Source organism: Felis catus, chromosome X (assembly GCF_018350175.1).
Source record: "Felis catus isolate Fca126 chromosome X, F.catus_Fca126_mat1.0, whole genome shotgun sequence".
Lineage (NCBI taxonomy): Eukaryota > Metazoa > Chordata > Mammalia > Carnivora > Felidae > Felis > Felis catus.
The window spans coordinates 100891187-100914510 of NC_058386.1; the positions used below are offsets into that span (position 1 = coordinate 100891187).

The 23324-nt window shown below is 37.0% G+C and overlaps 1 protein-coding gene across 16 annotated transcripts in view; it reads right to left on the reverse strand.

Moving 5' to 3' along the window:
• The window catches only part of THOC2 (THO complex 2), a 113673-nt gene that overhangs the window by 67246 nt on the left and 23103 nt on the right, over positions 1 to 23324 (reverse strand). For 15 of the 16 annotated variants that reach the window (XM_019824243.2, XM_019824240.2, XM_011279460.4 and 12 more), the window contains exons 4-8: positions 22694 to 22745; positions 18633 to 18703; positions 17640 to 17761; positions 16949 to 17082; positions 6558 to 6724 (exon numbers count right to left, since the gene is read on the reverse strand). In XM_019824243.2, the coding sequence (XP_019679802.1) occupies positions 6558 to 6724; positions 16949 to 17082; positions 17640 to 17761; positions 18633 to 18703; positions 22694 to 22745 (546 nt within the window). Of the gene's footprint in view, positions 1 to 6557; positions 6725 to 8181; positions 8273 to 16948; positions 17083 to 17639; positions 17762 to 18632; positions 18704 to 22693; positions 22746 to 23324 lie in introns of those variants that run through there. The other variant, XM_045051116.1, reaches the window with a different exon arrangement.

Sequence of the window (23324 nt, forward strand, 5' to 3'; positions counted from 1 at the left end):
TTTGTGTCCTCTGGCATTACCAATCTACGCTAGGAGTGGAGGCTTCTATCTTCATGGCCATCATTGAGGGACAGTAGGCAGGCAATTTATAACATAACAGTGCTCTCTTAGCCCAAAGCAGCAGCTTCTTTCTTCACTAAGCCTTTCTTCAGTTGCTGTAAGTTATTTTTACTAAATTCCAGAATTCTGTTAAAAGTTTATTGACAATTTTTGCCAGTTCATTAGTTGCTTTTATTGAGGGACAGAGCTCTGCTGTTTTCAGTCAGGTCCTACTGTTGCCATCTATGTACTCGTGGGTCACAGCCCTTCACTTAGCAATGATCTTATAGCTTCTGATTCACTGTCACTCTGTCTGACTATTCCTTTAATTTTTTAGAGGTTTTCACATATATGTAAATGATACTTCCATCATGCTGGCCTCTTGGCACCCTGAGCTCCTCTCTTTCAAAGATCTTCTCCTATTCCCCATCTCAGCCATTCACTCCATATCCTAAACTTTAATATTACCAATAACTACAACCCCCCTCAAAATGTCAATTTCACATATCCACCCTCAAATGGATCCTTAATGCTGCCGGACAATCATACCCTATTTCTCTCATCCATTCACTTTCCTACCCTCCTATATAAACTGTTTTCTACATTCTCTCCTAACCTTCAATACCTCCTCTCTCATCCTTTCATCTGATGACCTTGTTTTCAATTTCAGCAAGAAAACTGGAACAATCGTTAAAATTTCTACAAACTTCCACCATCACATCTATCCACCTACCAACAGCTGTACCTACATGTGCTGCCTTTCCAACCGTTATTCTAGATGAACTCTCTATGCTCCCATTTAAAGTCAATCCATCCATTTATACCATAAACTCTTCTCTATCCTACTCAAGAACATTACTCCAATAATTCTGTCCTCTCTCTCCTATATCACCAGTTTTCCTCCTTTCTACTCAATCATTCCCATTAGCATAAAAATATGTTCTCTCCCCATCTTCAAAACATCTTCTCTCTCGAGCTCACTTCCTCTGCCAGCTACCTTTGTGCCTCTCTGTAACAACTCCTTATAGAGTTGTCTATTCTCACTATCTCCAATTCCACTCTCCCTATTCTTTAACACCACCCCAACTTTACTAAAATGGCTAGCTTTGCCCTCCCTGATGATAAATCCAATGACCAAATTTTAGTCATTTAAGATGAGGCATTTAACAGAGGTCATTGTTCCTTCTTCCACTTAGCTTCCAATATGCTACATTCTCTTTGTTTTCCTCTTATCTTGTACATTCCTTCTATATCTCCTTTGCTGATTGCCCCTCTTTTCCTAGGCCCTTTAACATTGGAGTGCCAAGGCTGGGCCCTGGGTTCTCTTCTTGTGTTCCTATACCCAACTCTTGATGATTTCATCTAGTATCACAACTTTAAATATCATCTACATGCTTTTGACACCTACATTTCTATTTCTAATGCAGTCCTCTCTCCTGAATACCAGATTTATACATCCAGTTATTTACTCAACATCTCACTTGGATATCTAAGACATCTCAAATTTTACATATGTAAAACTCAATTCCTGATTCCTACCCCCAATACGCCAAACCCATTCCACCCGAAATTTACTCTACCTCAGTTGATGATGACACCATCCTTTTTACTGCTTAGTCCAAAAAAAAGTTGGAAATAGCCTTAACTCTACTTTAGGACATTGTGTATCTAATCAATCAACAAATACTACTGGCTCTACCCTTCAAAATATATTCAGAAGCTCATTAACTTCCAACTGTTACCATAACCATATTGCTTCTTTGAAAACCTAAGTCAAACCACACATGTACACAGTGTCTTTTGTCTCTCTTATCTTTCGCTCTCTCACATACACACATACCACTCATGTCACCATTAGAGGCAGCCACTAAAGAAACTCTTTACTCTGAAAGCTAGTAATTAATGGGGCATGGGGGTGGAGAATGAAGCATTTGTCCTGCCTTTCCAGTAGAACTGTATTTCAGGACAACAAGCAAGCCAAGTTGAGAAGGAACAATTCTTCTTTACAGACGAATAATAGCTAATAAATGCAGAAGACACGGTAACATTAGTAAGTCAGTAATTTGGAACCCCTAAGAAAATAACTGATTCAGGAAAAGATCATCCATGTATTCTAAGCCACTTAATGTAAGGTTAATGAAAAACTGGATATTCACATGGTGCCAAAGTATCAACCTACAGATAACTTCCTATTAACGTGAGGGGAAATGTCATTGTTGAATAAAGGAATTAGACTGTCATCAACTTATCGGAACGTTAAAAATCAGGCAGGTATGAGACGTTATGGTATGAAACATACAACACAACCTATGAAGCCTTTTGCCATTAAATATTTTACCTGAACACAGTCAAGCTCTTAGACCTAACTCTAAGTACACAAGACAAACAAGGAATAAAGAACAAATTAAACCAACCATGGAAAAGCAATCAGATATATCTAATGCTTGGAAGACTAACGGAGTCTTCCACGGTAATGGTCCCAACAAGTTAATGCCATTAAAGGAAGGAAGGTGGGTGGGGGGGACACACTAGTCTAGATTAAAAGAGACTGAAGAATCCTAACAATCAAATACAATGCATGGCCTCTGATTGGATCATTGTTTGAACAAAACAGTTGTAAAATTATTTGGGAGACAATATGGGAAATCTGGATATGGTCTGAGTTTATTATATAGTAACAGTCTAGTTAGATATGAAACTGGTATCACGGTTATATAGAAAAAGTCTTTACTTTTAAAAAGTACAAATTCACGTATTTAGGAGTAAACGTTCATGGTATCTGTAATATAAATTATTTCCAAAAAAAGTATAACATGTTAATAAACTTACTTCTAGGTGATGGGATTATGGGTATTCATTACACTATTCACTCTTTTCTATATGTTTGAAATGTTCATAATAAAGTGAAAACATAAAAGAGAAACAAAATGAAAAAATTAAGTCAGGTCACATCACTCTCCTACTCAAAATCTTCTAAGAGCTTCACAGCATCAAAGTCAAAACCCTTGTGGCACTAGCCCTATGTGATGTGGTCTCTCATCTTTGACCTCATCTCCTACCACACTCCCACTCAATCAGTCGGATCCAGCCACACTGGTCTCCTTGCTGTTCTCCAGCACATCAGGCATGCTCACACCTTACGGCCTTTGCACTGGCTGTTCTCTTTCCCTAGAGGCTCTTCCCCAAATATCTGTTTACACCTCCCATCCTTTGTTTCTTTGCTTAAATGTACCTTTTCAATGAGGTACATACTCTCGCTCTTCTATGTAAAGTTGCAACCTACCACTCTGGCACTCCCACTCTTCCTTATCCTGCTCTACATTTTTTTTTGTCCCATCTCACTGATCACCTTCTAACATACCATAGTTTACCTGGAACATAAGCGTCATGAAGGCAAGAATTTCTATTTGTTTCCAAATGTAGTCCCAGCACCTAGAACATTATTGCCTGGCACATAAAAAGTGCTAGATCAATATTTCTTTTTTTTTAATATTTTATTTTTTTTAAGTAATATCTATACCCAACGTGGGGCTCAAACTCACAACCCCAAGATCAAGAGTCTCATGCTCCACCGAATGAACCAGCCCCATTGATTAACATTTCTTAAGTGAGTGAATTTAGGTTATAATAGTACCTAACCATGACACCACTATTACTACTATTGCCATGTTCTGAATCCAGAAATCAAGGGCCTTGATATATGGGTGAGAGTCATCATCTCCTTTCTCTTTCCTGTGGCAAGACAACTCCAGCCAAGTTTATCTTTTGGTACCCTCACACTTTCTAGGACACCTTTCTTTCTGACCTTTACGCTGATCTTCATGCTATCCTTAAGCCCTCTATTACAGCCATCCCTGTTATGGGAATCAAGCAGATGTGCCTGCCAAATTTTCCAAAATGTGCTCTAAAACTGCTTACATCCCCTACCATCCTTCCAAGTCAAAACATCCAGTATAGCTGATCCCAGGCTGGAACTAGAATAAAATCACTCTCACAGACTTCACAGCAGATAATAATTAGCTCTGTCTAGAAGTCCTAGCATTAAGGGGGGGGGGGGGGAGAGGGGAGGGAAGAAGCCTATTAATCCAAATAATTCCCAACTGGTTGAAAATACAGGTTGTGGGCAAGGGGAGTAAACATTTTCAGGCAGTGAAAGGAAGAGGGGAGGACGGGGTCAGGCAAGGGACCAATACACAAGGGTGACCATATATACCAATTCCCAGGGTTACATCCCCTAAGCAGTTCTTCATTTTCATGGCTGTCCTTACTTTACCTCCCAGACCACAATTTATCTAATATCTTTGACATTTCTTCCTCTATCCTCAGTGGTCCTTAAGACTGCAGATTTGCACAACAAGATAGCTCAGGCAACAGAAACAAAAGAATGGTGTTACACAGAGCCAATACAAGGGTTACTCTTTCCAATAATAGGTTACTTCTAAATCAAATGTCTCCTGATTAGGTATTTCTTATATCAGAAAATCTATTTTAAAAAAAAGATTATTCCAACACTGTCAACCCCAATATTTTAATTCAGCTGAAAAGTGTTATCGTTATGAGGAACATTTTCATATAAAGATCTTTAAATTCTAAAACTCACATTCAACTAATAATACTTGATGTTATGCAGTAGGTCATCATTATTCACTGTAGTATGTTCTGAAACCTACAGTCTCCTAAGCCCTAACCTATGTTCTAATCAATTTTGCCCAAGTTAAATTTTAGCTACCCTATCGCTTCAGCAGTTGGCTTCATGTTCTCAAACCCAAAGCAATCACAGCACATCTTAAGATGTGATGAATACTTCAACTTCTCTTTCCCTGTACTAAGAGTGGACTCCTTGGTTGCTGGTAGGAACAGGAAAAGCTGCCATCGCTAGTTTTTGGACAAACGTGAAGTACTCCAGCCTAGAAACCCTGCCATGTGTCTTGTTTGGTATCAAAATGTTACATGAAGTTCTGATCTGATTTCTCTTCTGGAGCATCCCAGAGAATAGAAAATGCAAGATAAGCAGAGGCATTAAGTGGTGTTATCTTTTGAGAATCCTAAAAGAAATGTGAATTTGAGCTCCAGACGACAGGAATAGATACTCTTTACCAGAGTATCATCATTGCCTAGCAAAGCAACAGCACATCATAAACACCCCATAAATGAGTATTTCTTGACTGAATATCATAGGCAGGCAGACAAATTAGCAAAGCTATACCAAAAGGACAATAAAGGCCTTATTGTGTTAAAATCTTCCATGCTATCGTGAGCACTAGCTTACTAAAAACACAGATCACTCATTTACAATTAGTGAGCATTTATTGTAGGCTAAGCAGTCAATTAATCCAGAGAAATTAGTAAAAGAAAGACCCTGCCCTAAATGGCTCACAGTCTGGCAAAGGACACAGATATAGTTTATGCTAATATAACCTGCTAAGTGCTAGAAATCTGTGTCAAGTTTTAGGAGAAGAGATTAAGAAGTAACTAATTCCGCATGGGTGAAGTGCCAGCCAAGACTTTACAGAGCAAGTAGCACTTGATCGTAAAGAATAAATAGGAGTCCTCAAGATGAAGAAAAGACAGGTGAGATGGATAAGAATAGTTTTCTAGTTATAAGGAACTGCATGTAAATAAGGGTCTATACATAGCAACATCTATACCTAAGTTCAGGAAATGGCTAGTAATTTAATATGACTAGAATATCAGATTTGAGGGGGGGGGGGGAACACTAAAGATAAGGCTGGAAAGATAGAATAGGGCCAGATTGCGAAGAGCCTTTTCTGCCACATTTAGAAGTTTGAATTTTATCCTACAGACAAAGGTTTTTGAGCAGTGTGTCAATTCAATCTCTTTTAGAACGTAACAGTAGTAATAACATGAAAGAAAGACTTAAAGAGAAATAATCAGAGGCACAGACTTGCTAGATAACTATTACAGTGGTTTAGGTGAAAAATGATGTAAAACATGCATTAAAAAATTCCCATGGTCATTGTCTATACAACAGAATTCTAAACCCTTGACAATCTAAAGTGTGCCTACCTTTCCAACTTTACTTCCTGTTTCTTCTTTTCTCTCCCTGCATATTACAATCCAGCCACATCAGACTATGTATCATTTCTTCAATCTGTCATATACGTTCATACTGCCACATCTTCACTCACACTATTTGTTACTTCTGAACAGACAACTTCAACAAACTCCTATTCATCTTTCAAGGACCAGGTTTAAAAAGGGTTATATCTATAAAGTCTTCTCTGGTTCCATCTCCCCCAAAGCAAAAATTTATCATGCTTTCCTCTAGGCTTTCACATCACACCAATCATACTACTAATATAGTACTTAGCACAAGGCATTGTTAGTTATCCATTTATCTACCACCTCTGCTAGAATGGCTGAGCTAAAACCAATTTACAAATGTTAAGTTGCAAATATAAAACCATGAGATTAATCTCTCTATATATATACATATATCTGTGTACGCGCGCGCGCACACACACACACACACACACACACACGCACATTTTTTTTACCTGGTAAAACTTGAATTTGAACCCAAGAATATGACACAGTGTTTGCGGTTCACACATACTCATGTAAGATTCTAATAAAGATATAAAGAAGTCATCATGTTCTGGCCTGCATTCAAACACTTCTAAAATGACATCCAAAACTCTATTGGGATCCAGATTAAAGCATCCTGCAACAGATGAGATATACACAAATTCAAAAGTGATTATACATCATTTCTAATAAAGCCATTAGCTTTCAGGGACAACTTACATAAAAAGACAAAATGTTTTTAAGAACAACTTCTTTTATAAGTTTGCTTCCCCTGCACCACAGGAAAATCTTTATAATTTTTAAGATGATCAAGTCCACTGCCCACATTTTACAGATGAGAAATAGGACTTGCCCAGGATTACAAAGTGGGTTAATAAAAGAACTGGGGCTGGAGTCCAGGACCTGTGACACTAAGTAAACTTTCTTCTATACCACACTGTCTCAGTTCTTGATTACTCAGGCTAGTGAAAAAGATCCACATTTTTAATTCTCAGGATAATATGACAATCAACGTATTTACAAGTTAGGCAACTAAAGGTTTTTCTTTAATGTTTTATGCAGAAGCACCTGGAATGTTGGTAAATAGTTAAAAGCTCAGGTTCACATATGTAGAATATCATTTTTAGAATCATTTCTTAGTTCATCTTACATATACAACAAAACTACAAAATATAACTGTACCACTGATTTATATCTGTGGTTTCTGGCAGCATTCTAAAGAGAAAACAGGTATACTACTGATACTGAAGACATGAGAGAATACCAAGGGGTTGGGGACGTAACAAAAGAGTATAGATAACACAAGCAAAGAGAGGACAAAAACAGACAATGTAGGTAGCCAAGGAAAGCAAAACAAGCACTGAATAGATGCCGATGGCTACTTATCCTTGCTAATCTCTTAGGGTAAGCTAACAAGGGCCGATGGACACAGATTTAAAAGACATTCCTATCAGCCACCCTATTCTTTTTTTTTTTTAATTTTTAATGTTTACTTATTTTTGAGACAGAGACAGAGCTTGAGCGGGGGAGGGGCAGAGAGAGGGGGAGACACAGAATCTGAAGCAGGCTCCGGGCTCCGAGCTGTCAGCACAGAGCCCGACGCGGTGCTCAAACTCACAGACCTCGAGATCATGACCTGAGCCGAAGTCGGACACCCAACCAACTGAACCACCCAGGCGCCCCTCAGCCATCCTATTCTTGATACATTATTAATTTCACTTGCATTCAGCTTCACTTGTTACCAAAATTACATTATAGTGCAGTCATATCATATGTGTACTTAATTTATGAGAATGCAAATATTTACACACAACAAAAAAGAGACAAATAAATTTAAAAAAAATTTTTTTTAACATTTATTGAGAGACAGAGAGAGAAGAGCACGAGCGGGGAAGGGGCAGAGACAGAGACAGACAAGACAGAATCCGAAGCAGGCTCCAGGCTCCGAGATGTCAGCACAGAGCCTGATGCCGGACTCTAACCCACGAACTGTGAGATCATGACCTGAGCCGAAGTCGGATGCTCAACCGACTGAGCTACCCAGGTGCCCCAAAGAGACAAATAAATTTAAACAATACAGCAGATTATACCCACCATTCCTCTCAATAAAATGAATGCCTATGACCCAGAGTGAGCATGAGATATCAATCTGTTCTTCCCTCAATGTATATCAATTCCCACAGGCCTTGTACATCAAGCTGAATGGAATTCTAGAATTTTAAATTACATGTTTCATTAGACGTAGCTCCTAAATGCAAGCTAGCCACTTCATTGGGGCAAGCAAATAAATACTGATTTCTTCTAATGCTGGAGGAAGGAAAAAAAACAACTGTTGAACTTGGAAATGTTAGTTCTGAACACAGTGTGTTATACATGAGTTAAGAGATTTTTTCAAAGAAAATTCTTATATAACCTATTTTATAAGAGAGTTTGAGTTACTTCTATTAACTCCACACTTATCTTTAATACTATAAAACTAATATATGATTCACAGCATCTTAGCAATCACTTACGAAACCAAACTCTCCAAATATAAAAAGTGTTTCGTTTTATTGTTTTGTTTTTTTTTTTATAAAATCCAAAGAAAACATATTCTTCTATTTCTCATACTAAGGGGAAAAAAGACTAACAAAGGATCATGTCTTACTGAAAAAAGCTCCAGATTCTCATAAATTCTCCAAAGAAATATTTACCTGAAGGTCTGAGAAGAAAACTTCTAAATATTTTTGCCTCTCCCTATACCCCCAAAAGGTATGGCTTACGAATGTAAAAGTGACTCCAAAATACCAAATGGAATTTTTTTTTTATAATTTGAGAGAGAGAGAGATAGCAAGAGCGAGCATTTGGAGAAGAGGGGCAGAGCAAGAGAGGTAGAGAATCTTAAGCAGGCTCTATGCTCAGCATGGAGCCCAACACAAGGCTTGATCCCACAACCCTGGTATCATGACCCAAGCCGAAATCAAGAGTCAGACACTCAACCTACTGAGCCACCCAGGCACCTAGCAAATGGAATTTTTAAAAGCAGCTGGTGGAAATATAAAATGTAAAATGGTACACCTACTTTGTAAAACTACCAGGTCCCTCAAAAGTTAAACTGGTAACTACCCTATGACCCAGCCATCTCATTCCTAGGTATATACCCAAGAGAAATAAATGTCTATGTTCATACAAAGACTGTACACAAGAACTGATAGCAGCTTTATTTGTAATAGTACACTCTCAAGTGTATCAACATATAAATGGACAAACTGTAGTTCAGTATAACTGTAGTATGTAAGGGGGAATAATTACTTAGCAATAATAAGAACTAATAATACAAGCAACAACATGGATGAATCACAAAATAATTATGCTGCATAAAATAAGCCAGACCAAAAAAGAATACTCACTGTATGATTCCATTTATAAAAGAATTCTAGAAAACGCAAACTAATCTACAGTGACAGAAAACAGATCAGTGGTTACCTGGAGAAGAGGAAACACAGTGAAGGAGGATGAAATACAAAGGTGCAAGACAAAATTGGGGGGTGGGGGGCAGGAGGTGGCAGAAATGTGCATTATCTAGATTGCAGTGATGTTTTCACAGATGTATACATACATTATAACTCAAATTGTATGCCTGAAATATGCAGTTTATTTATGTCAAATATGCCTGAATAGAGCTGAAAAAAAAAATGCCTCCAACCTGCTCTAACACTGACAATAAAGATTATGAAAGTAAGACCTAGCAAATTCTCCAGCTTTATAACTGCTCTTAACTTACTAAATATAAAATCCAATCACTAAATAAAAATACTCTATCAGAGATGAAAAAAAGATATATTAAATATAATTTTGATAAAATTGTGGGTTTATAATTACCTCTTAAGCTACATACACAAAACCTGTGAAATAAGGACTAGAACAGCAACATGTTACATAGAAATGTTTTGTTTCATTAACATTGCAAAAGTTGAGACCTTCAGCAGGCTAGTGTGAACCACCCTCATGTCTTTTTTAACAGTATTACTGCATCAAGGCTATTCTATCAGTGACCTGCACTGTGAGCTACCAATTTCTTTCTAGGTGCAATTTAAGGTAGTAATCTAAAAGAAAAGCTATGTACTTCTATTTATAACAGATATCAACCTTTGCATCTTTCACAAAAGAAAAACTGGTTTTTGAGTTTTCTATTAAGTGTCTCAGGTGTCATAAGTTAGTCCAACCAATTAGAATGACTTTTGCTCCATAAGATGTTACAAGTAACCAAACCCAGGATTTAGAAAATGATTTTTAAAGCCTTAAAGATTTGCTAAGTAACAGTTAAGCTATTTCATATAGAATAAGATTCTAGTAATAATCAGTAAGCTTAGAATGTCCAAAATAATTTTTTTTTCTAATGGCAGCTGTGGTAGAACATAGGCACTCTTGTGCTCAACCATCTTAGAAAGGCTTATTTGTCTAGCCCAAGCTTCAACAGTCATGTGCTCTTGAAAGAGAGCAGAAGCCTAGCTCCCTACCTCGATCACGAGCTACATTAAGGATATATACACACATATAATGCCTTTATGGCTTTCAAGGAACAAACGGAACCATACTGGAAAGGAGCAAGTAGAAAAATAAGTGACAGATCTGGAATGTACTCACTCCTTCATTTAAATAAACATTAAATAACTACCTGCTATGTGCCAGGTGCTTGTGATATGGAGATCAATAAAAGGCCTAAAAGAGTTCACACCTTTTGGATGACAGGCCTTTGAAGCAATGCACTGAAAAGTAACTCAAGTTTCCCCCGAAAGACAGACAAGATGACTAGTATATTAGAGCAAGTGATTGCAACTAGAGTAAAAAAAAAAAAATATTGATTAAACTGACAATGCCTGTTTTAGCAGTGGGCCAAATTGAGATTACTGACAGAAAAAAAAAAAATCCCAAGGTAATATTGTAAACAAGACTGGGAGAGATGTCCAGCCTGTACATTTCAGACAAGAAGACAGAAAGATAGCTTCAATCATCATGTTCTGAACAGAAACGACCTTATGAGACAGAGAAAAACCATGCTGTGAACAGAAGGACATGATCTGGCATCTATAATGACTTCAGAAACAGGCCAGGTCTGAATGCTTGTGCCCCACCTCCCAAATTCATATGTGGAAATTCTAATCCCCAATATGATGGTATTTGGGAGATGAGGTCTTTGAGAGGTGATTAGGTCATGAGAGCAGAGCTCTCATGAATGAGAGTAATGCCCTTAAAAAAGAGAAGTCCCCTACCTCTTGTACCATGTGAGGATGCAGCAAGAAGTCAGCAGTCTGCAACCTGGAGGAGGCCTTCACCAAGAACCCAACCATGCTGGCACCCTGATCTTGGATTTCCAGCCTCCAGAGCTGGGAGAAATACATTTTTGTTGTTCAGAAGCCACCCAGTCTGTGGTAATTTGTTATAGCAGTCCAAACGGACTAAAACAAGCTAATAAAAACCTATGCTGGACTATTTCTAAGAAGTAGTAGTATTTGCAAAAAACTGCACATCTGAAGGAAAGAACCAGAGAACCAAGATGCAGAGAAACGTACCTAACAAAAGTATAATTGTAAGAAAAAAAAAATGTTTAAAAAAAAAAAACAGTATGCTTGAGAACAGCAACTGCCGTCTTCTTTGTCACAGTGGAAAAAACAACTTCTTTGTAATTAGCATAATAGTAAAGAAACTTCAATAAAGCAAAAACATAGGTAAAGGAAGCAGTCAACTGGCTTCCCTTTCAAAGGGACACAGAGAGCTGACACAAAGATAAGATGCCTCTAGGCTGAATGGCCCTTATATCCAGATTGGTCCAATCAAACACTTGTAGTTGGTCCAATACAATTATTTTATTGGTCCAATAAAATACTAAGTACGTATATACATAGTACACTAAAGTACACGCAAGAAAAATTAGTCAGAGGGGTTAAATGTCCCACAATTGCCCAAGAATCATTTGGCCTGGAGTCTTACTTGGTTTTTAATGGCCCTCTGGTCACTTGCCAAGTAACCAAGAGGACTTGTGGGACTGAAGGTGCAGAGGCCCCCACCCCAGGCTTCCCCACCCCCAGCAAAATCTACAGCCTTGGACACAAGACAGCAAACGAAGGTCCCAAGGCTTGGTGAAGAGGGTTCTGCTTTTGGGTGAGAAGGAAAGGGTTAGAGTCTAGGCCAAACAGATCCTGGACCACTAAACCCAAAATCGGGAAGAACCATTTGCACTCCCTAAAACTAAACTCCAGTTAGCCTGCCCCAAAACTAATTTTTAGCCAGAACTCTTGATTTAGAGCAGAAATCAGCATGCTGCGGCCCGTGAGTCAAATACAGTCGGTCTCTATAAATAAAGTTATACTAGAACACATTTATTTACATATTGTCTATGGCTGCTTTCACACTACAATAGCAGAGTTGAATAGTTGCAACAGAGTTGAACAGGGCAACATATGGCCCACAAAGCAAGCAAATATTTACTATTTTACCTTTTATAGAAGTTTGCTGACCCCTAATTTAGAAGAAAGAAAAAGAGTACCCAGCTATTACTTTTATTTAAAGGGCATTCAGAAAAGTAGAGTGCCTATAGTTTGGTTCAACAAGAGTCCATCTCTGATATCTTTCTTTGAATTTCTATAAGATTTTTTAAAAATATTTTTATATTTATTTTGAGAGAGAGCAAGCAGGGGAGAGGTGGAGAGAGGGAATCCCAAGCAGGCTCTGCACCATCAGCACAGAGCTCGATGTGGGGCTTGAACCCACGAACTTTGAGATCATGACCTGAGCCAAAACCAACAGTCAGACGCTTAATGGACTGAGCCACCCAGGTGACCTCTAAAAGATGCTTTTTGCCATCTGGATGCAGGGTTCATTTGCGTGGGGTCTATGACTTGGTAGCTGAAGAGCCTACTAATTGCTATCCATTCCATTTCATAAGTTTTTAAAATTTAGTGTCAGACTTGAGATCACAACCATCAGGTGGACTCAATGATTCTGCTTCTTTGCTTACTCATGAAGTAAACAGCCACTGTCTCACAGGCTATAAAACACTGTTTATTTTGTTTAGGATATACACATTTTAATGTGCCAGAATCTTTTAGGGAACAAATGACTAGGTTTTAATTAAAGTATGATAAATAAGGAGTTCTTCTGATCAGACCAAGTGTCCTGAAATTTAAGCGCATTTAAATGCATACCTCTCAAACTAGGCATCAGTTCTGCCAATGGTTAGTGAAGGAAATCAGACCTGAGATAGTTTTGTAAGAGGTGTTATGTCCAGATTGCTCCTATAGAGAAATCAATGGGAATAAACAAGGGAAAACTCATCCAAAGATGCCATGAAAAATAAGATACTGTGTCAGTGAACAGCTTTGGCCAGATGAGACAAGGCCTGCATGGAGTCTGCATTGAGGGGAAATCCAATAAATTTTTAACACTGAAAGAATACTCATTGGAACTGGAGTCTTAACCTCAATTTTCACGTCGATGAAAAACTCCTTTCTCAGACAATGGGGAGGAGGATGGACTCAGCTACCCAGAGAGAAACCCTGAGTCAGGGAGTTGAGTTTACTAAAATTCTCCATGTCAAAGAAGAGAGGTGAAGAAATCACTGTAAACTCTATGAGAAAGAGAGAAAGATGCACGTATTTTTCAGCAAGTATTTATTTGGCACCTACACACTAGGCACTGAGGTTAGAGATACTAACCAAACAAGACCACTGCTTTTGTGGAGCTTGCACTCCCATGGGGGTAGAAAATAAAATTCATGTCATATTATATGGTGATAGTGCTCAGAAGGAAAACTAGTAAATGAAAGGGAGTGTTGAGGGAGGTGGCCAGGGAAGGCGATACTGAGGAGGTAACATGTGAGTGCTTCTGGTCTAATGTGCTTGGGGGTACAGCTGATAGACCAGAATAGGGGTTTAGCCCAAGAAATCAAATTGTTTATATTCATGGAAAATCCATATATATCGTGAGCTTGTAGTTGTGACTACCACATTGTTCTTCAGAGACAGTAACATAACCTATTCCGTATGAGAGCAAAGTTCAAGATAAGACAGTAGTGTTTATTTTCCCAGTTAGATAAAAGCATACCTTCAAGAAAATCCTTCTGTGAAATGTTCCTAAAATAGCAAAGGACTAAAAAGGTATAAACCCACAAGGACAAAACTTAAAAGAAACAAGGATAGATAAGAATGTCAACAGGGGCACCTGGAAGACTCCGTCAGTCAGGAGTCTAGGTGTCCAACTCTTGATTTGGGCCCAGATCATGATCTAACGGTTGTTAAGATCACTCCTGAGATCCATGCCCAGCATGGAACCTGCTTAAGATTCTCTCTCTCCTTCTCCCTCTGCCCCCTCCCCAGTGTGCACACTTGGGCAGGCGTGGTCTCCCTCTCTCTCAAAAAAAAAAAAAAAGTCAACAACAGATAAAATACAAACAACTGAGGAGCTTACATAGCACAATGAAAAATTTTTAAGTTTATTTATTTGAGAGAGATAACCGGAGGTGGGGGAGGAGTTAGGGGGCAGAGGCTCTGAAGCAGGCTCTGTGCTAACAGAGACCCTGAAGTGGGGCTCGAACTCATGAACCTCAAGATCATGACCTGAGCCAAAGTCAAGACACTTAACTGACTGAACTACCTAGGCGCCCCATAGCACAAAAATTTTTATGTGAGAAATATCATCTTAAAAGAGTCCATGGCAAGATGTAAGGAAAGACAAACCTAATGGAGAGCAATACTGCCAAGCATCTGAAACTAGATCAAAATGCTACAAGAAAAATGTAGAGCCTATCCTGAAAAGAATAGAAAGGAAACCCTGTAGGAGGATTTTTAAAAATGGTCACTGCCACACAGATCAGCAAGAGCCCTGCAGGCATGGGCTACCAGTCTTGGTGGTAAATTAACAGGAGAAAGTAGCAAAGAGAGTAAATCAGCTGCCAGAACTAGACTCACTTCAAAGCGGGTAGGGGAATGTGTGAAATATGTGATAGGCATTAAGGAGTGCACTTGTGATGAGCACTGGGTGTTGTACAGAAGTGTTGTATATTTACATCTGAAACTAATATTACACTGTATGTTAACTAAAGGGTAAATTTAAAATAAAAGCTCCTGGGGCGCCTGGGTGGCTCAGCTGGTTGAGCATCCGACTCTTGATTTCGGCTCAGGTCACGATCTCACAGTCCATGAGTTCAAGCCCGGTGTTGGGCTTGGCGCTATGCAGAGCCTGCTTGGGATTCTCTCTCTCCCCCTCTCTCTGCCTCTTCCTTGCTCTCTCTCAAAATAAATAAACATTTTAATGTAAATAAATAAAATAGGGGCACCTGGGTGGCTCAGTCGGTTGAGCATCCGACTTCGGCTTAGGTCATGATCTCATAGTTCATGGGTTCAAGCCCCACATCAGGCTCTGTGCTGACAGCTCGGAGCCTGGAGCCTGCTTCAGATACTGTATCTCCCTCTCTTTCTAGCCCTCTCCCACTCACACTCTGTCTCTCTCTCTCTCTCAAAAATTAATAAACGTTAAAAAAAAATTAATAAATAAAATAAAAACTTCTTACATGCTATACCTGCTGATCACCAAAAGCCTGAGCTAAAAGCAAAGATAACTATAGTAAATCTAGCTTTGTCTGGGACCCTACATATAGAATGGAGGAAAGGCATAAGGATTGGGACACTTCCTCTCTCTTTCTTAGTCATACATGAATTTCAAAAGCAAAGAAAAAACTGAGAAGTCGAGCATAAACGTCCCTTAAAATATAATCAGTGAAGCAGGGAACAGGGCTTCTCCAACAGGTCTCAAAATCTAAGACATCTAGGTGCTGTGAAATCTTCCTTAAGATAGCACACACCTAAAAAATAAGCAAAAACTCTTTCCATTCAGAAAAATAAGGATTACCCTACTTTTCTACCATTCACTCCTCCTTTCTATAGAAGCCAATGATTTCCTCCACTCAATGCAAATAAAAAGAGTAATGCTAAAGAAATTCTCTATTTAAAAGGTAGGGAGAATAACACTTCCCTATCTTTTACAACATCTGCTGCACTTAGCAGGCTGTTGTAAAGACAAAATAAGGTTTGTATCAAAGTCCCTCATAAAGATATTTTTTAAATCAAGTTCAAAAGAACTAAATATCTCCGTGTTTCAAGAGTTCAGTAAAGATTTTATTAAAGTTTCACATTTCTTATTTTTTGCCTATAAAATTACTGAAAAATACTTAAAAATTAAAGCTAGAAATACTAGAGAGAGCAGAAACTAATACCAACACAGAGGTAACTGTCACAAAAAGATTTCTCATAAATACCATCCCAAATTTTTTTTAAGTAGGCTTCATGTCCAGCACAGAGCCCACCACGGCACTTAAACTCACGACCCTGAGATTGAGACCCGAGCTGAGAACGAGTCAGGCGCTAGGGATGCCTGGGTGGCTCAGGTGGTTAAGCGTTGGACTCTTGATACCAGCTCAAGTCAGGATCTCACGGTTCATGAGTTCAAGCCCCAAGTTGGGCTCTGCACTGTCAGGGCAGAGCCTGCTTGGGATTCTCTCTCCCTCTCTCCCTGTCCCCCACCCCAGCATACATGCATGCACGCGTGTGCACTCTCTCTCAAAATACTCAAAATAAATAAACTTTAAAAAAATTCTTCAATTAAGAAAAAACAGATGCTTAACCAACTGAGCCACCCAGGCACCCCAGTATCATCCCAAATTTTGTTAGTATTGATAAAATCTTAAAAGTACAAGATAGACACTTCTCTCATTTCTTAATTAAAAAAAAGAAACCTATAGGGAACACACTCACTTTCTCTTTATGGATATTCTCCAACAGTTAAAAAAAACTTAGTAACACATACTGTATATAGATATTTGTCTTACCTATTAAAGATTTGATATTTTCTAAGATTAAATCACTAGTAATATTTCCAGATAAATCTTGCCCCAATTCAGCAATCAGCTTGGCATAACCTTCATTCTCTTCTCTTAACAAATTGAATTTTTGCTGCTTATAACTGAAATTAGATAAACATCATAAGGGGGATAAAATTAATTCAATTAAAAATTATTGTATTCTTCTCATTGAATTTTCTTATCTCTCTTATTTACAACAATAGTAAGAATGGTTGTTCAAAGTTTACTTCTTCATGTAGCTTTTAAAATAAAAATTAACAGTGGCTCACAAGAGACACCTCAATGTTAATCACACAGGGAAAACCAGTAACACAAAGAAAGAATACTGCTAATCTCAAGGAACAATAACATACCACTATTTCCATCACTAAGATGTACTAGAGTGTATCCATAGTTGTAAATTATCTTATTGATAATAATAAAAGCACTATTATTTTAACTTCTAATATGGAGAAAAATTAACATTGGTTTCATACAGGTAAAGTTCACTGCTGACTCAATAATCATAGGCTATTTTTAAAAGGGAAAAAACACAATACATGCTAACAGCAACAAAAAAAATCTTCAAACTGCCTTTAGAAACTTCTAGTATTCAAAATGAGAACTAAGAAAACATACTCAGATACTTGATCTGCAACATAAAGATACATGTACTTACAAGAGCTTTGTCTTGATTTTAACTGACTTTTGATTGAACTGCTGTGATTGTTTAATAAGCCCTAATGATTCCAATGTTTCTGGATCCAGGCGTTCCTTTAGAACTGTGTCTGAAACTAAATACTGTATTAAAAAATATTAAAGGCCATTTATTCCTTAGCATTCCAATGCATATGCAATCTTAATGTATTCAAAATAATTTTTCCCAAACAAGAATATTAAAAATCACATTAAACATATATCAACAACTTTTAATTTATAAAAAAAAAATCTTGGAACTTCAATTTAACAAAAAGGATGACTCCCCAAATACTGAAATATGTGACATATAGCTCTTTTAAAAACTCACTAAAAAATTACATGCGTGCTGTACACAGCCTACAAGTAAGAACTACAGATGAAATTCTGATTAAAGTTGAGTCTGTCAACTGAATTTTTCTTTAAGATTAATATAGCACTTCAGCCTTTAGTTTCTACTGTTTAAGTCAAATTCTAGTACAGCAAAGACAAGGACACTCTTCCAGGTCTGAGTAATAGCATTTCTCCTCGGTTCTAAATTTATGAACACAAAATGGTTTACTAGACAATGATTATGACAAGTTCTTGAATTTATTATTTTTAAACTACCTCCATTCTTTTTCTCCTTGCCTAATAAAGAGTTTATGAAAAACTGTTCAGTTTAAAAGCTGTCCACATCATTTCTACTCACTTGATAGATGCTTACCTTTTTCCTTATTTAGAACTTTCTAGGTCATGAATATGACCAAAAGTTTAAAATATACAGATTGTTTAAGTGCTATGAAGCATCCATATTTCATAGAAATAATCAGCATGTCTAATTTTACAAAGCATTCGATTTCAAAATCCAAATCTCACCTTACAATGAATGAATAGCCAAGTGAGTGTCACTATCCTCCTCCATTAACATGATTAACTATGATTACAATTGTTCAACGTAAAAATCTAGAAAGGAAAGTATTTTTTTATAACTTACCAAACATGCTAATACCAATTGTGTAAAATAGTCTCTCTTGCTTTTTTCTTCTAAACAATTTGTCTCAATATCTATAATGATGGAAGAAAAAAAGACAAAAGTTTGATTTTTCTAGACTCTCTACAGCACTATAATAGGATACTTATTTTCTTTAAAACTAATTTTTAAACCCCTCTTTCTGAATTTGGAAAAAAATGTGTAAATATAGTAAGCATGAGCTGTCCTTCATATGCATATGAATGCTTAGGATTAATTTCTCCTCATGCTGGAGACTGACCCTGGGACCAATGGCATACTCATAAAACGGTAAGTTGATTACACAGGAACTACATGCTATGGCACTAGAAGCAACAAAACTTCGAAAAATTACTGTTCTCAAAAATGGAAATATTCAAGCAAATTTTAAATGACCACACATCAGAGATACTAAAGAACGATTGTTCCTTAGGTGGAAAGTTGGACTGGGTGAGAACAAAGATCGCTTCTAACACTAAAGATCCTCTTACTTGTGAAGATCAAACCCTTGACTCTGGCCACCTTGGTACCATGTACCACATTCTAACCAAGCTACCTGGCCATCAACTCTATGAAGAGACAGTATTAAAAGAATATTTTTAACATCTTATTTTGAATTACAATTCTGGTCAGCAAATAAAAATTTATTCATGATTTTTATTTTCTTCCTACTGAAATATTTAAAAACTGAGACCCGAGTTTCAGTAAATTATTCAGAAAATTTGTCAATTTTATGATGTAGGAAATAAAACAATTAGCTTTTAATGCCAAGCATCAAAAAAAAAAAATTCAAGAAGGATTGACAGGATTACAAGGTTGATCTCAGGATTATTGCTTTAACTCAACTCATAATTTAGAAGAGGCACTAATTTTAGAGATGTAATAAAATTGTCTTCTAAGGGTTCTACAGTTCTATCCAGATGTCCTACCACTGCTTTGCTTCAGTTTACTTTCTATTGCCATCACTGAGAATCAAAAGAGAAAGGAATTTATCATCAAACATATCCATTTTCCTGGCCCTTCTCCCCTTTCCCTTCTTCAACAATGCCATTTCCCAATATCCTGGCCACTGTAGCTAAGCACATGGTTAGCTCAAGTGTATTAAGAGAATTTCAGGGTGTAATTTATACAATGTAACTGTAATACAATCTCATCCTGTCAATAAGACTTTTAATCCATGTGGATCTCATCAATCCCTTCCAGGGACTCCTAGCTGCTTCCCTGTTGTCTGGTCTTCTGGTCCCTCCTCAACCTAGAACTTCAAGAATATTAATCTTGAGGGGTCAGGACTAAACTGGACCCATTCTTTTAACCAACATCTATCTACCAAGGCCCAAAAGTCCCTAAGATCTATCCGAAAAGTCCCTAAGATCAGAGCACCTGGGTAGCAGGTTCATTCTCTTCAAGCCAAGTCTGCTCTCCTCTTAGCTACGTGACCTGATCAAAATACCTCTGCTGATCCACCTCAACAATCAACACAGGACTCTATTATCGCAAGTATGTATGCCTTCCCTGTTTTCTTTATTCTTTTTGTCCTAACTTATGAAACTATTCTAATAAATTTATTCATTATCTTTGACTCATCAACCTTGAGTCAGTACTTGGTAAATTCTCTTTAATTTCCCCTATGATTTTACTAAAAAGCCCTCAGGCATTTCCAACTCTAGGCCCCAGGATCACCAACCACCCAATCCAGCTCAGAGATCCCATCAGTGCATCAAGTTACTTCAGACTTCCCCTTCCACGTTAATATAGCTCTCAGGTTCCCTCATCCTTACATAATTAGTCTTTTAAAGAAGTTGCTATCTTAACCAGGAAAGTACAGCACTGATTTCTCTTATAACTGTTAAAATATTAGAAAGATAAAATGATGCAGTAAAAAGATTATGGTCTCTGGAATCAAAAACACCCAAGTTCAAACTCTGCCTTACTGGCTAAATAAAAGGCCTTGAAAAATCCCTTCTCTGAGCTTCAATTTTCTGATCTGTAAACCTACCTTACAGAAGTTGCTGTGAGGATTAAAATGAAATTAAATGCGTAACATAATACTTAGAACATAAAAGGTGCTCCAAAAATGGCATCTACGTTATTACCCTTATCACTATCTTACAGGTAGCTTCCATTCTTACTCCTATTCCCCTAGTTTGGTCTAGGGTCATCCTTGGATCTTTTTTTTTTCTGCTAAGGGTAGGGATGGGTGAGTGAGGGAACAGGTGAGTGAAATTCTCTAAGTTTGCCATTCTAATCTTGCTTGTAAAAATTGATAGGCTAGGGGCACCTGGGTGGCTCAGTTGGTTAAGCGTCCAACTTCGGCTCAGGTCATGATCTCACGGTTCGTGGGTTCAAGCCCCGTGTCGGGCTCTGTGCTGACAGCTCAGATTCTGTGCTGACAGCTCAGACAGTTCAGATTCTGTGTCCCCCTCTCTCTCTGCTCCTCCCCGACTCAGGTTCTATTTCTCTGTCTCTCAAAACTAAATAAACACTAAAAAAAAAAAAAAAAAAATTGATAGGCTAAAAGAAATTTCCCAAGAGAAACCAAACAATCCTCATAAATTCATGTTATCAGTAAAAAGCAATGACTTGTAACAATAATTCATATTACTAAATAACTATGAAAGGAAAATATATCCTAATAGAATAAACCAATAAAGAAATTATTAGAACTTACTAGTAAGCTAACCTATGATCACCCAAAGAAAGACATAAAATATACTCCTGACACTATCAAGGAACAACAGCTTCCACAAAATGTTACCTACAAATCACTTTCAGTCCTACAAATTTATAGTAAAAAGCATTTTTTTAATTTTTTAAACTTGTCTCATGCTGTATTTATATGTAACATAATGTAATACCTTTACTGCCTGCTTTAAAAATTCAGCTTAAGAGGTTTTTTTGTTGTCGCTGGCATAAATCAATTCAATAGACAGTATGAACATATACTTTATGATCCAAACCAGGACAGTTTTAAGACTGAAATAAGGCACTATTAATTATGCCATGGAAAACAAGACAAAGTGGGACATATGGTCACCCTATCAGTGGTTTGCTCTTTTCATTTATCACTCACAGTCCACATACATTTTGACCTGTTCCTGACGTTACTGCTGTTATGAAATCTTAAATATCCTGAAGGATCAAGCACCAGGCATTTAGATTTGTTGAGATCAAATTCCCAGATTCTCAGTAAGACATTTAAGTAACCTATCTATTCTAGGAATTAAGATTAATGAGCTAAATTAATTCACTCCAGCTTGACAAACTCTCAGAGGATATCTTATTTTAAAGTGAATACTATCATGTCTGCTAAAGGTTTCTATTAGATCAAAGTTCTAGAAAGCATAATACTGATGGAGAAAACTGTGCTCAAAGTTATTTTAATTCAAATCTAAAATTAGAGAAATAAACTTATAATATATATTATTTTTTAAATCCATGCTTCCCATGGAGAGACACTACCTTTTGTTCTAAGTCAAAGAAATATTTCTTTTCCATCTTGCATAAATTCTTATTTATTCTGGAGAGAGAAATTGCTATTTCCAAAGCTGGTTTCTCATCCTCAAAACAAAAGTACTTTTAATTACTTTGGCTCTTCTTGCTCTTTCTAAAATTAAGAAGAATCAAAAGAGTATATATAATAGCAAAGTAAATATCTCTTGAGTGTCCTAAGTTTGGGATTCTCACATTCATTGATAACCTGAAGTGAAGAAGATTAATCCTGTGGTTACTAAAATATGAATAATTCAGACTAAATGAACTTCAGAAAACTTTTTTACTTGAAATGACTTAATTTAGCTCAATTTTATATAAACATACATTCCAAAAAACTCCCAACTATTTGAATTATAAACTAAAACCATCTAAAGTTAGTTTATAAACAGTGATTATACTCACATTTGACTTACAACACCACATTCTCTATAAAAGTAAAATAATACAATCTAGATTTGTAGAAACATTTGTTTGAAAGAAAGCATTTTATTTAACACAGTATATTAATTTACCAAACAGCACTTTTACAGGTGAAATAAAGGCTTAATACCTACCTAATATGCAGAATACATCAGCAAGAATGGAGGGCATATCCTCACGAAATTCCTAATTATAAAAATATAATTATTCACAGTAAATACATGAATAGCATACCAGCAAGTATGGCTTCAGAACAACACTCTTCAGTAAAACTTAAAACCTAACAAAACCCCAACACCACTATGGTGACAAATAATAAAATTCTTCAAGTTTCATAATACAGAGAAAACAGAAAGAGGGAGACAACACTTGGAAAAAAAATGTTTAAATGTCTACAGTGTAATAACTTCATAAAAAACAGAAACCTAAGCAAGCACTTCAGGAAATATTAAAGAGCACAAATGAGTGACATTTTTCCAAAGAAATTCATGTTAGAAACCACTGGAATTTGGAGTACCTTATACCTACCTAAAACAAGACTGTTAAAAATGGTACATTTTTCATCTACAACTTTAAACGTTGTGCTCATGCCTGAATTAACACTGATCTAAGCGAAAGTCCTAGTAGTATCAGAACAGAAATCTAAAAAATACAAAAACAATTACAAGCTGTCGTTCCAGAACTCAAGATTTTCTGAAGATGAAAATAATACCAAAAATCTATCTTTATTTTCTTTATGCACTGATGTTTGTAGCCTTTGAAAAA